This window comes from Paramormyrops kingsleyae, chromosome 15, assembly GCF_048594095.1.
Source record: "Paramormyrops kingsleyae isolate MSU_618 chromosome 15, PKINGS_0.4, whole genome shotgun sequence".
Taxonomy (NCBI): domain Eukaryota; kingdom Metazoa; phylum Chordata; class Actinopteri; order Osteoglossiformes; family Mormyridae; genus Paramormyrops; species Paramormyrops kingsleyae.
In genome coordinates, this window is record NC_132811.1 from 1,649,826 (window position 1) to 1,666,851 (window position 17,026).

The 17,026-nt window shown below is 40.7% G+C and overlaps 2 protein-coding genes and 1 long non-coding RNA gene across 7 annotated transcripts; 1 reads left to right on the forward strand and 2 right to left on the reverse strand.

Moving 5' to 3' along the window:
* Positions 1-637: 637 nt before the first annotated feature.
* tax1bp3 (Tax1 (human T-cell leukemia virus type I) binding protein 3) lies at positions 638-7,230 on the reverse strand. The gene is made up of 4 exons (XM_023843933.2): positions 7,018-7,230; positions 3,687-3,806; positions 3,491-3,568; positions 638-1,051 (listed from the first exon to the last, which is right to left on the reverse strand). The coding sequence occupies exons 1-4, from the start codon at positions 7,054-7,056 to the stop codon at positions 917-919; spliced, it is 372 nt and encodes a 123-aa protein (XP_023699701.1). The 5' UTR covers positions 7,057-7,230; the 3' UTR covers positions 638-916.
* On the forward strand, positions 6,379-7,118 carry LOC140578488 (uncharacterized). The gene is made up of 2 exons (XR_011982682.1): positions 6,379-6,690; positions 6,902-7,118. It is a non-coding gene; the product is annotated as an uncharacterized lncRNA (long non-coding RNA).
* A 2,743-nt stretch (positions 7,231-9,973) lies between the features above and the next one.
* On the reverse strand, positions 9,974-15,804 carry hsh2d (hematopoietic SH2 domain containing). Of its 5 annotated transcripts, none has more exons than XM_023843636.2 (7): positions 15,784-15,804; positions 15,195-15,249; positions 14,273-14,409; positions 13,179-13,268; positions 12,124-12,289; positions 11,672-11,839; positions 9,974-11,435 (listed from the first exon to the last, which is right to left on the reverse strand). In XM_023843636.2, exons 3-7 carry the CDS (start codon positions 14,395-14,397, stop codon positions 10,938-10,940), a joined length of 1,047 nt encoding a protein of 348 aa, XP_023699404.2. In that variant the 5' UTR covers positions 14,398-14,409; positions 15,195-15,249; positions 15,784-15,804; the 3' UTR covers positions 9,974-10,937. The 5 variants fall into 5 exon arrangements, with proteins under 5 accessions (XP_023699404.2, XP_023699405.2, XP_023699403.2 ...); XM_023843637.2 differs by lacking the exon at positions 15,784-15,804 and adding an exon at positions 15,581-15,776; XM_023843635.2 differs by lacking the exon at positions 15,784-15,804 and adding an exon at positions 15,435-15,776.
* Between the last annotated feature and the right edge of the window lie 1,222 nt (positions 15,805-17,026).

The window sequence follows — 17,026 nt, forward strand, 5'->3', positions numbered from 1 at the left end:
CTGGGAAATAACTCATACACACTTATTCCCCATTAAAAAAACTCATACTTTTATATCTAATTTAGTGCACAAGTGTGTGTATATATCTATTTAAAAAAGAATATACCACGCTCTTTGGTACATGTATATTTAGAAAAATATAAAAGGTAACTGTAAAATTGTAGAAAAGACCAACCCAAAGCACCAAATTTTGTATCACTTACGGCACTTTGCTGAGATTTAACAGTCAAAAATAAATGTACAAAACATCAACGGACATCTTTGTGCAGAATTCAGGAAAAATGTAACTATTTCAATAAAAATCCAAAGTATGATTAATTTAAAGCAGATCTATCAACAGGAAACGCACAGGGTGCAGGTGTCTGATCCATAGGGCTGATAACCAGCTGCTCAACTGAGCAAAAAGGGCACTTGATAGTAATAATAAAACCCCTTTCACCCTAGTCAATGCTCATTATTTAGACTGATTCACATTAATTTAGACTGATTGATGACAACTATATAATAGAATATAAAAGGATTAGTAGGAATTTATAACTGGATGAAGATGGATGAATGAATTAAACTCTGTGCGCGGCTTGATCAGACACCAGCAGACCCTGTGTCCTGAGAGGACTGGAATTATGACACCAAACGATATTATTACGAGTTTTTGATTTTTCATGACCATTGAAAATGTCACATGCAGAAAGAGAATTACAATTGAGCCGAGTAAAAATGACCAATATGTGACCAAATGATTATTAATGTGAAGGCTACATTACAAATTAAATTCTAGTTAAAGTATAACTGAGAAACATTGTAGGGCTGAAGACACGGTTGTATTGAACGTGAAAGCAGGAATGCTAGGCCGACAGGTTGGACTTCTGATATCCTCCTCTGCCCACTGCAGGATTTCATCTGTGCCTCGGAGTTACTACACCATTGCATTCCTGACGGCGTCCTCGAGCGATTTCCGGGTAACCAGAAGCCGGACCACATCCTCGTTTTTCTTAGTGAGTCTCTTCCGTGCCTGGTCGTGAGTCACCATGGTCATATCCCAGCCATTGACCTGAAATGCCATCATACATTATCGACTACCTGTTTAGGTTTAAGGAAAATTATGAAAATTTAATTGACACAATCATTTCACAAGGCTTCTAAATGTAAATATTAGCACTGGGTATTGCCAACCAGCCCATGATACAATACTCGCCATGGTATTACTACTGTATCCTGATGGTTAACAATCCAATATTTCAAAAATAAAATAAATATTAACAAGCATCGACAGCCATTGACTACCAGGGATAAATAAGTAGACTAAAAAGAGCTGTTGCATTCTTCAATTCCCTGTTGCACAAACTATGAATTTTGTTGTGCAAACATAATTTGCACATTACGGTTTTTAAACAGCAAACGAGAAAACAACATTACATAATGGAATCTGAATTCTCCTGCTGGTGTTAAAGGGTATGGCAATAAATTAATGAAAACCAATGCAAAATACTGAAACATCGTGACAGACTGAATCGAGATTTATGTGTAAATTGCAGTACTGATACAAAGCCGTAAAAGCAATGTAAATATGGGAACCTGCGAAAAGCAAGTCAGGATCTACATTATCAAATACCATGTTCATGACAAATTAAACGGACAGGGGGACAAAATGACATGCCAATAAATGTGTAACTTCACAGATGCCTCCTTGTGACAAAACACTCCACTGGAACCATTTAATGTGTCAGATCATCTGTATCAGACAGCTGCTGCGTGCTGATTTGGGGAAGTGGCCTGAGATAACAGGTCCATTTCGGACCCACTCTCATCAGCGGAAAGGTGCCTGTTCTGTTCTGCTACTCAGAAAGGCCAGAGAGAGCAAGCTGTGAATATTCTACTAAGGCCTGCAGCGACTCCATCTCATTTCACCTTAAACTACAAGAAGCTAATCTAATCAGTGTTTTCATTTCCAACTTTGTATGAGACAGAACATTTGAGTCATGTGGTAATTACCTTTGTGTTTCCAGGCACTAGGGGTGCAAAGATTAATCAGAGCCCTAAATGCACACAGTGATATTTATCTTGCCCACCGTCCAGAAGTGACATCAGGTGCAAAGCTATTTGAAGAACCATTTTCATGAAGGCACATGAAGACGGCCAAGGCTGCCTACGATTGTAGAGCAGCATACTGGATTTACAGCACATTCGAAATCATTCTGGACTGAAAAAGCGGAGCTAATGTAAACCCAACTGGGGTTATAACAGAAATTACACTCTCAGGATAAGAATAAGCTGCACTCCAGATCTGAATAACCTCTCCGTGAGTCACACCATTACATTACAAAATAAGTAGTATTTCCATCGCCATACAACTTTGAATTCTGAATAATCCTTGATTATACTTAACTTTAAAATAACCTAAATCCATCCATCCATCCGTTTTCTACCCCGTGACCCTGGAAAAACCTACATATTTATGCAGTTCACGGGTGGCGAGAAAAGCTTTCCTTCACACTCTAGGACAGGGGTCACCAACATGGTGCCCGCGGGCACCAGGATGCCCCCAAGGACCACATGAGTCGCCCGCGGACCTGTTCTAAAAATAGCTAAACTCACCAGTGAGCAGCGTCTAAAATTTAATTTTATCCTGTTGCTATTCTTCTTTAATCACATTTGCATTAATATAGATTTGAAAATGACAATATCTAAAAAAGCATTTAAAACATGTTTATTATACATGAAGTTTAGATAAGTTTAGGATCTAAACCTAAACTGGTAGCCCTTCGTATGGCTCAGTACCCGTGAAGTAGCTCTCCGTTTCAAAAAGTTCGGTGACCCCTACCCTAGGAGAATGACCATCAAATCACCATCAAATGACCATCAGCGCACCATCAAATAGGCTGGAGACGCTGGAGAAAATGAGGGAACATCTAGCAGAAGTGCATGCTAGTCAGCCTATTCAGAAAAGTATTTTGCACATTAAATGCTGGTCAAACCATGATTACAAGCTCAAACACATAATATTTCTCATCTGCACAACTGGAAACATTTTAAATGACGGGGGAAAACAAAAAGGAGAATTTAAACAGAGCAGATGTGGCTCTGGGATCCTTTGATTTGTCAGATATAAATTGTAAGTCACATAATGAGCTGAGTGGCGCAGGGATGTGGAGGAACTGTGGTTCACATCACTCATTTCCGTGAGGATCCTTGGTCAGGAGACACAACTTTGGAAAGCTGCAGGAATGATCCTGTGATGCTGCGGTCCATAGTTAAAGGACAGCTTCAGAAGCCATTCTCAAAAAATGAACTGGGGCAGTGAGTACTCCATGGGTTAGGCCTCTGGGTTTGTGATCATAAGGTCGCTGGTTTAAATCTTAGGGTCAGCAGAGTCATTTCACTATTAAACCCTTAAGCAAGACCTTTAATTCAAAGTGCATGAGAGACCGTCTGGCTCTGCTTCCTCAATTGTGCATCACATGTGATAAATAAATGGATAAAGCAGAAATACCTGCATTATTTTGTCCCCAATCATGAGTCCGGCAGCTTCTGCTGGGCCTCCTTTGCTCACTCGTGTGACATAGATTCCCTGCACACAGAAAAACAACAAAATCGTCCATCTTTCTAGGGTGCATCTTTTAATTCCGATTAACAGTCATGTTATCATCGTCATTTAGAGGCCAATCCTGTGGACACTCTTAACTTACTTTGTCAGTTTTATCCTCAGAAAAGGGGTTCTGTCCTGGGTCTTGATCTATTCCTCCTCCTATGCTGAAGCCCAGGATCAGGTTGTCACATTGACGAAGTTTGCAGATTTCAATGCGTTGCTGAAAAACACGCAAATTGTGGCTGTCAGTGATGACCCCCGTCACGTGGTGTAGCAGTCTACTAAGATTTGATTCAGATATAATCACCAAATTAACAGTTTGTTTTTAAATCCACGGTTAAGCAGAGAGTGAGAGGCCTTTCCCCACCTGACCGACTTGGCCGGCGACAGACAGCCCATGACCACCAACAAACACCATGCAGTCATGGGGACAGACCCCCTCCCCAAACACCATGCAGTCACGAGGACAGACCCCCTCCCCAAACACCATGCAGTCACGGGGACAGACCCCCTCCCCAAACACCATGCAGTCACGGGGAAAGACCCCCTCCCCAAACACCATGCAGTCACGGGGACAGACCCCCTCCCCAAACACCATGCAGTCACGGGAACAGACCCCCTCCCCAAACAGCTGCTGTTTAATCAGCTGGCTCTGTAGGCATGCACGACAGTGTACTCCAAGTTACCAGTGTAACATTTCCGCAGTGTTGCTCTATCAAAATCATTAATATAAAAAGCCTCTCGGATAGAGAGACTGATGGGCTCTTGAGGAACGTTTCGCAGACTGGGATCTCTCTCTCTTTTGTGGGCCCGCATTGGAGGGTGGTTCTCATCGGTTATCATGTCTTGTTGCTTACCGTAGGGCCAGAAAAAGTGACAGTGCAGTTTACAAAGTCGGCCAACGATGATTTACTGTTAATCAGTTAAGTGAACGTGAGTACAGCAAATAACCTGTCCTCTGAGAACCTAAGAATGCTGTTCAAAGCTGTATTTGCCATATTTTAGTTATGTCACTGCTGCTGTGTTTCCCCGAAAGGGTCTTATATTCATTTTTGCCCCAAAAGACGCGTTAGGGCTTATTTTCAGGGGGCGTCTTATATTTCCATGTACGACAAACTACATTTACCGATATTCATGAACAAAAATCCCCATTTATTCAAATACAGAAATCATGTCATCTTCTAACCGTATCTTTCCATGTAAACAATCTAACGGTACATTTATTCGTGAACAAAAATCTACTGTGTATACATTTATTCAAATATTAAATAAATATTATTTCCTGTTTACATATAATCGCATCTCATTCTAGTTACCGTACAATCCATGGGATAGTAACTAGGGCTTATCTTTGGAGTAGGGCTTATATTACAAGCATCCTGAAATATCATGCTAGGGCTTATTTTCGGGGAAACACAGTACGCAGAGGTGGAAAGTTCAGGTCCAAAAGGGACAAATCCAGACCACGGTTTTGTTTTAACCAACCATCTGAGTATAAAGAGTCAGTCACAGAGTACTCAACTGATTGGATGAAACAAATCCGTGGACTGGATTTGTACTTTCTGGACCCACACTTTCCACCTCTGCTGCTATGTTACAACCCACTTTTCCTCTAATGACAGACAAAAAAGCAAAAGTAAAACAATATCAATATTATTTAAAAATGAGTAAGGCAATCAGTCGGGGGTCGCTAGGCAATGAACAGTTCAAAGAGACAACAATGCTATAATTATTAGTCAAGGTATGTTAAAACCTCATAATTCATAATTTTCTTTATAAAACAATCTGAAAATTCCAGACGCTCATCCAAACAAAACTCAGAATCGCTACAAAGGAATCTTATTTTTATGCCTTAACAATAGGTAGGAGACGAGTTTATGTGGAAGAAGTTAAGTAGCAATACAGACAAGCTACATTAGTCACCACCCATTGGGGGCAGAACTTAACAAGCAGTAACACAGTAACAAGCCCACGGCGGCCATTCCTGGGTCCTGTGCGAACGTGTACCTGGATCTGTGACGTCACTGTCACGTTAGCCAAAGTGTGCTTCCAATTATAACCATCCCTATCATAGATAAGTCCATCACACATTAACGATTTATTGCAAGGTTTAACCGTATACTATGTTAACAGGGTAAACCTACAGTAGTCAAGACAACAAATGATAAAAGGGCTTCAAGATCCGGCTTAGTGTGGTTAAATAGCTTTAGAAAGCTTCACTATTGCAGAATAGATACCATCGGAAAATGTCACCGAGAGACAGATATTGTATTTTACTACCAAATTTAGTTGCAAAAAATATAATGCGTGATTTTGTCAGGGAATTGTCCAAAAGCAATATGTCCTGCACATCTGTCTGGTGATTTACACGCACAGTACAGCTGCAGCTGGCTCGCCAGTATTCCCACTTATACACCCCCAGTTTAAATGACATGAATAATCGGTCTTAAACAGTCAGAAGAATTAGATGTTATAGGCGCTGTTGTGTCCCTCTATACAGTGGTGTCATATAATTAATACACAAATGTACAGAAAGACTAATTAAATATTGTGGATTTATCCTTATTTTACCAAAATTCGAATTTAGACACAATCCCCTACGGATTTAGCTTCACTTTTATTCATATTTTTATTGAAATGGATGAGTCTCACAAAACTCCTCTGTTTTGATTAACCCCTAACTCTCAGCAGGCTAACAAACTGCTGCTTTGGCTTGCACACACCTTAAGCACATTGTTATATACCACTTTTAAGTCAGTGCCTTTGCTCTGCCAGTATTTGTTTCAGCATTTGACACTTTACGTAGCAACATGGAGATTTTCCAGTCTTTAATTTTTAAACTATGCAGCCGGTAAGCGAGCGCCGGCCGCCGCCGTCACGCCCATGGAGAATAAGTAGCCCGATCGCGGTCGATCCCGGCCGAAGGGACCCATATCAGCGTTAATCCGCATTCAGCACCGAATGTGTGCTGCTTTACTTTAATATGACCTGGAGTTTCGTGCGGAACATTAAGTGGAATAAAAAGTTAAGGCGGAGAAACGCGCCGACCGGCGAGCGAACAGCACGATTATCCGGGAAAAAGGCGTCGCTACGGACACTAACCGGTATTTACTACAACTGATTAAGCTGATTAAACTATTTTTAGCACTTTATAATAAAGTAACAAAACGCTGGCTAACTGACTGAACTATTATTGCTTTTATTACGGGTTGCTACTTTCTGATATAAATCAGTTAAACACGGAAGAAAGCCGCAGCCGCGAACACTTTAAACTTAAAGTATACTAATCATTGTACAACTTTGTTTTTTTTAAAGGCGAAACGATCTGTTGCCCGTGTTTTAAAGTAGCAAAGAAAACGCGAGAGCGAGGCTCTAACTCGGCCTAACAACAGACGCCCGAGCAGGAACATGCGCCCCCGGGTCAGACTCACCACCACCGCCGTGACCGGCTGCCCCGGGATAAAGGACATTATCGCTTCAACACGGGCTCCTTGGCTCACGAAAATGAGTCCGCACTCCTTTCTAGTAGAAATGGAAAGCTACGATTGTCTTTATGGAAGGATGGAAATAATCACTAATTCATGACACGGATAGGCAGGGCTGATGATGTAATACTCCGTCTCCTATCTAAGGCTGGGCACCCAGCCCAGTATCCCGGGACAGCCAGCGGCCCTAGCTGTCTGTGCGCTTTCCTTACAAGCAAAAGCCTCGCCTTGGAATAATTTTATATGAATGAAAATAAAAATTAAAAGGTTAATATAGGAGATGTAAATCTAGGAGCGCGCATGTGGGATATTGTATGGGTTACTTTCGACTTAATGGTACATGTAAAACTAAAGTAGCAAATAGGCCTAAGTAATGAAAACTTTTTTTAGTTTATTAACTTATTAGTAATGTTTCGACACCCTGAGTAATGAGTAAAAAAATGAACGAAGGACTAAACACCTCGAAGGATTTTATGTTCAAGATATAATACTCATTCTTCAAGTTATAAACGATTTCCCGCCGTTACCATGTAATGTAGACATGATCTTGGAAAATGTAAAATATGGAGAATGTATAATCAAATGCTGTCAAATTGTTTTTTTTCTGTATTACTTTTTAAATATATATTTGTGCTACTTTGCATATATATGATTTTACTGAAATTAGTGAGACCCCTAGAGGTGTGTTTTGGGAATAGCGCTCATCTGAATTCAGTTAGTCCTCTGACACCTAAAGGTATTCCACTGACTTTCTCACCGTTTGCCACTATTGTCTTATTAAAGGACAAATATAGAAATGTCTGCCCCCCCCCCCCAAAAAAAAAATAGATATAAATAAAAATCAAGCTTTTGCTGATGTTAGATTATATAATGTGATGTAACTCCTTTTAAAATGATGAGCATTGCTTTGCCACCGTAAAATATACACAGGTGACGCACAGAGAGCTTTGTGGCACTGTGCTCGGCTGACGCAGCACAAAGTGAACACAGGCTATGTACTTCTGCAAACAAGCAGTTTGGCAAGGTCTCAATTCCAAACTAAGGAAGTATCTAAAATCTTTATGAACTGAGAATCTGACTACGTTGGGAGGCAGTGTGTGGCTCAGCGGGCTAAGCCTGTGTGCCTGTGATTGGAAGGTTGCTGGTTTAAGCTGGGCCTCAGCAGGACATGTCTGTGGGCCCTTGAGTTCGGCCCTTAACCGCCACCTTCATGGGCTCAGCTGCCCTTTGTTGCCAAACTTGCTCTCACTTACGTATGGGGATCAATAAAAAATAATAATTTCATTAAATGAACACATCATTTGGACTAGAATATTTATAGCCAAACATTTAATAGCACTGCCATTAAAGAATAGCCGAAGGATTACAATGTTGTTTAGACTTTCTAGCTTGCAAAATGTCATAAGATTAGATAATTTATCCACTATGGTAAGTTGGGGCATAAGTAACTTAGTAACTGAGTTACTACTGAGGTACAAATCATGAACAAATATAGTAACTATGAAATAATGAACTGTCATGCCTGATCAATAATGAATGAATATGGGATCAGTACGTAACTAACGCTTAGCTTTTCCTTAATTAATACATTAAGTGAGTGTGTACCGCTACAGAATTTGTGCCCCCTCAAGTAGGGTTGCCAGCACTATCCATCAGTCTGTCTATCGTCCCTCTGTTTGTCCAGTACAGGCGGTCTGCGGTGCCCCCCCCCCCCCCCCCCCCCGGCCATAAGGCTTGGCACACTTTTCACAGACCCTCACAGACTTCAGGCCAGTGACAGGTACGGATTTATGTCTTACACACGCGCATGTCTGTGCACTGAGGAAGCCCACGTGATGCCGGGGGAACATGCAAACTCCACACACACAGCTAGAGGGCAGTGCAGCGACAAGGTTTGTGAAAATATTTAAATACAACTGTTTTAAAAAAGGAAGTGTACAAGTGCGGTACACAAGTGCTCTCAGTGTTGTCGGTATATGGCCCTGCTGTTTTGGGAAACCTTCATTAATTATGAAAAACATACAAAAGCAGCACTGTGAATTGTACTGCACTTGCCGGACTTTTATGAGGAAACTGAGGAAGTGGGTGATACAGAACTCAGTGCCAAAAGTAAAAAATACATCTGGAAAACAAAACAAGCATAAGCTATGCTGAATCGGTAAGGATGTTAGCGATCGCTGTGGGTCGACTCACCTGAAGTAAAGAAAGATTCATCCCCAGATTCCAGTGGATCACTAAATCTAATGGCATAATTATGATTTATAGTGGTTAAGGATTTTTTTAGACATTTTTAGAAAATGCCTGTATGCAACTCATTAAACTTAAATGAGTAGTAATGTGACATAATATCCATAAACTGTTTTGTTTAATTGAACATTTTTATTTGATATTAGTTCAGGTTATAGAGAACTGCACTTGAACACATTTTACAACAATCTCTGGCAATCTGAAGGATGAACGTTCTCTGTAACTTGATACATATTTTTTTCACTGCCTTTTGTTATGCAGTTCTCAATGTGCAGTCTTCTAACTTTGAATGTACATGCTTGAGGAAGTAGTAATTGTTTAGATAAAAAATGTTCTCTTCATATACAGCTCTGGAAAACATGCACAAGTTTGGGTAGTTTTGCCTGTGTTACATAGCGTTATGTCTATATTGCTTAAAAAGTATTCCAGTCAGAACTGCCAGAATTGTATCGTTCGTGTTTTTTGGCGTTCGGTGGATAGAGTTTAGACAGCGTTGTAAAACCTTAACAGTTATTTGCATTCACACTTTTTTTTTTCACTGTTTCATTCATGTGTGTTTTGTTTACATTTAAAAGTGATAAACATAATGGGTTTTTTTTCTCTGAAATTCATTTTATGACAATTTAAAGCTAAACAAATCACAAGAGAAGGTGGAGGAGGTTAAGGATACTTAGAGGTTTTAATGTAAAATAACAAAACTTCAAACCAATTGCTAATAGTGTGTTTACATGTTACATCTAAATTATCCAATCATACAGGTGCCATACATGTATGCCGAAAATTTGTTAACTATGTTGTATTTTTTGTTTTCACCAAAGACAGTTACTGGTCAACCTTTAGGATTCATGCTGATTAACTAATTCCTAGGGACATACATAAATATTTCTAGCTTAGGGGAACACGACCAGTTAAGAAATATAAACAGCTACAGTTAATGAATACAGAAGTCTTCTGTTACCACAGAACCTAAAAATTCCACCAACTTATGCAAGACAGGGTCATGAGAGGCTGTAGCCTGTGCCAAGCAGCGAGGCCTGGGATATGCCCTGGACAGACACGCCAGTCACCCTGCCACAGATACGAAAAGCATACACCCCCTTACTGAAATTTCAGGTGCTTGTGATGTAAAGCCAGAAATGAAGACTGATCATATGCAACATCCTTTTCATCTTCAGTCAAATAAATGTAACCTTGCAACCAACAAATTTAAGAGAAAAAGATAATAGGACAGATAATTAAAATTAAAAAGCCTCTGAACATCACTTCAGCTCACATTTAAAAGTGTGCTCCCAAAGTTTTTTTTTCCCCACATTATTTCAATTATTTGTCTGTCTTATTATCTATTTGTTTTTTTCTGGAATTTTGTTGGCTACAAGATCACATCAAAGATGCAAATATGTCTGTTATTGGTTATCTTGATTTCCACTTTCACATCACAAAAAAATCAAATTTTGATAGGGATGTCCAGGTTGTTTATAACCACTGTAATATATTTAAACTGAAATTTGATTTTAGAGAAAATGTACCCAAAAAGAACACACAAATAAAACTTGCCCATCTTCTCTTAAAACCATCAAACTCGCTGAGTCATTCCTTTAGGGAAGCCTTTGTTTTCGCCCTTAGTACCCTGGAGCAAATGGAGGTGGCAGTAAGTATTCTTCGGGTAGCTGTTGCTCGGCTGATGGGGGCGTGAGATCAGGCCTGTTTGCAGGATGGCTGCTGGAGCCAGTCGACGGCGGTGATCCTGGAAGCTCCTGGTACACATTCTCAGCGCATGTCCTACCGCCAGAATTCCTGCTCTCTAGGGCTGCGAATGCTGTGTGATCCGGCACTTTCCCAGACTCCTGTGAGATTTCAGCGTTCAGATGTGCCTGTGAAGCGCATTTCTTTATGTGAGGCTTCTTTATGAAATGAATCAGTTTGATCCTGCTCTTAGGTCTTGGCTGGCTGGATGTTGGGGACTGTCTGCTGGAGCTGCTGTTTTCAGTGCTAATCTGCTCTCCATCTCCTGGCACTAAACTTTCAAGAGGCCTCACTGGTGCCTCTGTGTTCCCCTGGTGGCACGAGGTGGAACTCCAGGACTCCCTGGACAGACGCACTGGCTGAATTGCGCCGACCTAATAAAAATGACCATAGACACAGAAAATCAACAAGCAGACTACAACAAACTTGGATATTGTCTTTCCGAGAACAGTAGTGTTGTTTTCTGTCTACCAACATGTAATTCATGGTGAGGTCTCTGCAAGGATATCTGGTCTATATAATGACCACTTAAATCAGTTCATCACAATGAAATGTTTTAATACGAAGATCCAATACAAGAAACACAAACACTCTACACATTTCATCTTACCATGTTTTGGCTCTGGACGTTTGTAGATACCTCTGAGTCAAAACAGGGGTAGAGTCTTGGGGAGCACGCAAGATTAGAAACAGGAGTACGAGCTGCATTCGAGGATTCAGAGTCTGTCAAGCTCAAACTAAACTGGGGTGCTGCTCCATTATTTACCAACTGCTTCATCTGTAAAGTATTGTTATTAAGTACAAGGTTGGCTAGGAGTTACAAAACTTCCTATAAATATAGCATTATCAGCCATGTCTCTGAGTAGCTTTAATTCTAATATATCAACAAACAAAAAATGAACTTGCTGTAAGACAACACTCAATTATTACAATTCTCCATTAAATAGCAGGGATAATAATAAGAATAATAATGATAAATGTAACACCTGAAAGGTCAACTTCAAGTTCAATTATTAAATATTTTTAGCACATACACTAAATATTAATCACTAAATTTAATACCTTTACACAGGCGCAAGTTAGCAGCTCATTAAAGGGTGGAATTGGTAGCCGATGGTGAAAATCCACGAGGTCCTGAAGTGAGCTGTGACAAGAGTTTTCTCCGGTGATGTTGTACAGACCGTCACAGTTCACATCAATCATGAAGTGGCGGCAGCGATCCTCGCCTCTGCGTTAATGCAAAAAGCCAGGACACCATCTTTCAGTGAGTCACTGTGAAGGTGGCTGTAAAGACGCAGTGAAACACAGCTGCAGCTGTCAGGCTGATGAGGACCGTAAAGATCAGAAAATACGTGGCACCTGAAATACAGCCTTCAACCAATATGGGTCCAGCAACGTTTATGAATTTTCATAGTAATCTCTAATTCAGCCCTTTCACAGAGCAAAGATCTTCTTGCCGCAGAAAAAAAATCCCTGTGCCCCACCCCTTTAAAATGCATAAACTGAAAATCTAAAACAGAATCTATAAATATTAATTCTATGAGTATCAACTGGACTTAAGGAGCCGGTGGGCTTGATTGTGATTTATGATGTTCTGCCATGACCAGCAAGGATTTACCTGAAGAAACAAACGAAGCAAGAGAGGAGATTGGTCCAAGCAACTGGAGGAGTTGGGATCAACCAATCAGATGTCTTTGTCCTGCCTCCTCTGGTTGCTTGAACCCACCTCCTCTGCAATCTGATTGGTTATCTCTCTGAGCCAATCATTTTTCTTCTGCGCTCATTTTTATGCAAGTAAAACTCCCATGAGCAAAAAATTACTTGAAATCATACACTCATTTAAATCTGAGTTACATTTTATTATATGAAATTTTTATAAATTTCCATGATATTAAAAGAAATGTGTCTCATTAATACTTTAGAAGATGGATGGATGGACGGACATGGTTAATGCTAAAAAATACTCTTAGATGCCGCTTGTTGGTAAAAATATGGTTTACAGTACAATATACAAGGAAGACTATATGTGGCTTGGGTATTAAGTGACACTGTAGTGACGCTTCATTTTAAAGCTGACCACAGAAGACAGGCCAGCGTTTGGGCCCGCAGTAACTCACCGATAAGACAGGGTGAACCCGAGTCGGGTCTGGCTGAGCCGGATCAGAAAGCAGCCCCTCGGACTGCAAGTCAGCATGTCCTCCGCGAGGCTACAGAAACACGGCACTCACAGCGACAGCCAGTAACAGGGGCAAACAGGATTCTGTACCTTAAAAATGCTCATTTACCACTTCATGTACACTATATGGACACAAGTATCAGGACACCTGCCCATTACACCCATAGGAACTTTAATGACATCCCATTATAAATCCATAGGCATTAATATGGAGCTGGTCCCCCCGCTGCAGCTATAACAGCGGTCACTCTTCTGGGAAGGTTTTCCACAACATTCTGGAGTGTGTCTGTGGGAATCATTGCCCATTCACCCAGGAGAGCATCTGTGAGGTCAGGCACTGATATTGGACCTGAAGGCCTGCCTCACAATCTCCGCTCTAGTTCATCCCAAGGTGTTCGATGGGGTTGAGGTCAGGGATCTGTGAGGGCGAGTCAAGTTCTTCCAAACCAAACTCACCCAACCATGCCTTTATGGACCTCGCTTTGTGAACTGAGGCACAGTCATGCTGGAACAGAAAAAGGCCTTCCCTAAACTGTTCCCACAAATGAATGGGCAATGATTCCCACAGACACACTCCAGAATGTTGTGGAAAACCTTCCCAGAAGAGTGACCACTGTTATAGCTGCAGAGGGAGGACCAGCTCCATATTAATGCCTATGGATTTATAATGGGATGTCATTAAAGTTCCTGTGGGTGTAATGGGCAGGTGCCACAATAGTTTAGTCTATTTAATGCTATTTCACTTGCATGTTTCTCCTTTGTCTTGAGCACAAACTTTACAGCCTTTATGTAGCAGCTGTAGCATAACAGCCCAAGATCTGGATTTTTATACCCTAGTCTGCTGGCATGAGCATCACGCATCAGGACAATACACAGCGGGACCCTCAGATAATACTGCTGAATAAAGAAAGTCGGCACGAAAAAAGCAAAGGGATTCTTCCAAAGAGATTTACGCTCAGACAGTATCAGGTAGGCCTAATGTTTACACTAAACACATTGCTGATGTATGTGAGAGGATAGTGCCATTACGCGTACTTCCTGGAAAGGACGCCATGGAACCACTCAGGCATGACTCCGTTTTTGATAACACGGTTCAGATGAATATGTGTGAACCAGGCCAGGGAGGCGTCCTGCTCCCCAAACAGCAGCGTCCCCTGCATTTCCAGGGGGAACTACCAAAGCAAAGAAGATAAAAAAAACACAACAATTAACAACAACAGCCACTATCTCTGCTGTCTGTCTCTCTACACTGCCACCTGGCAAGTTATACTCTGTGACAAATATTAACGCCGTCAATCAAAAATGTTACACAATGCGACTTCTACAAAGCCAGAAGAAATCAGTGAAGCATTCCGGATGGTAATTTTATGTGCTAAACAGGTTTTCTGTATGTCAAAAAATGTCAGTGAGTGAAGTAGGGAAATACGTCGGTTTCGTTTATCTTGGTTGTATCTGTTGACGTTCATTTACATGACGGATCACTTTACATTTTAAGGAAATATATTTCACTTATCATAATGTACACATTCTTTATTTCACTGTTACTAGTGGGACAAACTAAAGTTCTGCTGTTACTAGGATTAGATACGTACATAAAAGAGAAATAAACATATCGACGCAACTTTAGTAGACAGGCAAAACATGAACGCTACTATCACGTACCTGTTACACGGATTACATATTAAATGAATTTTAATAACTTAGGCTGCATAATCAGTGATTACATTCAAATGACAGTGTTACAGATCCGGTTTCAGTAACGTTACTAAAGTTTAACGGAAAGCTAAACATTGAAAGTCGTGCGCGTATTTCCTCCAAAAGTTTGACAGTCTCTTTCTATATTTACGAGCACGTCGCGTTATGAAAAGTAAAACAGGTTTCCTTGTGTATCCTAAAGTTTCTGTTACACTCAGCTTTTTCCTTTGATTTAGTTAATATTTTAAAGTTGATCACTTGCCTTGTACAGGTGCTGCGGACGCGAAGGGCGAGGTCACCGCGACTCTCCGGATTACCTTACCGTCACCAGGAAAAGACCATTATTAGGGAATTATTTTCATCATTCCTTCGTTAAAAGGTGTTACATTTTTCAACGATATACGTAGGCTGCCACAAACATAAGTTTAATACGTAGAATCGCAAAGGTGTGTTATTGCTTTACTCCTGAAATAGTAAAAAAAATAATTATTATAATACAAACCACAAACACCAATGTACGACGGCGTAAAACAGGTCATATGACAGAGATATCCAAATAGACTAGGAAAATGCAAACTGACAGGCAGCTCTCTCTATTTGTTTGCTAAGGGTTCGCACTTTTCCTAAAACAAAGAGTAACTGATCCACCAAGTTGCGGAGGGAAAGCGGCGCGTCCCCCGCCGTCTCTGCGAAGTGAATCTCTGAGCTGTTTGGGAATGAAATCTGATTTATTGTGAGCCATAATTAAGGCATCTGCTTGGCATACTGTGAGAAAAAAAGGTTACGGAATATAAAGTGGCTGTTCTCAAATGGTTTAGCCTCGGGAAAGGGTGTCAGGCAGGCACGGTTACCTGGCAGTTTCAGGGGGGCCTTGAACATGTAAAATTATAGGTGAAATTGGACGGGGGGGCGGCAGCATTTCTAGGTACGCCCCTGGCCTCAGGACCAACATTATCCCTGGGTCGGTAACTCATGACCCAAATTCACCGTAAAAGTTTTTCGGAGGGAGAGGGGATCTGAGAATAAAAGCTTCAGTACATATTTCCATTAAGTTGCCTATAATAATAATGATAATAATAATAACTTTCAGGTGACACCCAAGGCCGGTGTTCTGTCATAAAATCCTACCTATCGAGCCTTTCTGCGCATGTGCAGTTTCACCGTTTTGGGATTAGGGTTAGGTTTTAGGGGTTGTGGTAAGGGTTTTGGGGGGTTAGGGCTATCGATTAGCACTATGGTAGCATTTTTCGACAAGGCAGCCTAAATCGACAGAACACCGGCCACAGATACCAACACGAGTCTCTCAGCTTTGCGTCACTGGTCACGTGTCCTCCTTGCCCTCTGGGGTCTAGCAAAGTTCTTGCTTTCTCATCAACTCTTCACTCCACTGCTATTCTTGCCTAGTCAGATTCGCACAACTTCACAATTACATATCTTTATTTCGTGTCAGTTACCGTCATAAGTCATATGAATTTTTGACATGCTTCTAAGGGATGTGTCGAAGAATGTACAGCATTTATTATGGTTTGTTGATTAAAAAATTAGTTCGGGGTGCGTCATCCAATGAGGAAGAATATTAGGTGCAAAAATGGTCAAACCACACCTCGTTATAAAACAAATTTGTTTTAATAAATCATCAAAAGTACACATATCTACAAAGCTTCAGAACCAAATTACATAAGATTTTTGGAAAGTTATGTTACAATCATGCATTTCTCTTATGTTAAGCTATTTACAATGTGTATTTCCAACATCCCCATTCCAGATTTAACTGACAATCTCCAATAAAATCAGAATATTGCTCACAAAAATATTAACCATATGCAATACAAAGTTATTCAACAAAGCAAATATTCCAAGGTTGCTTGCTTTAAAATGGCTCCCCCTTTTTAAGACCCTCGATTTCTTCATTTTTAACCCCTTTCCTTATACAGATGCTGTCCTGTCAGATCACCCATCCAGAGCAGGGACGCACATGCTGCTAGAGTATGGATAGGAAAAACATGACGCGTCGAAAAACCTCACGTCTTTGCAGCACAGTCATCATTTCAGAAAGCTGAATGATCCTCACTAGGTTTAAAGACCTGACAAAAT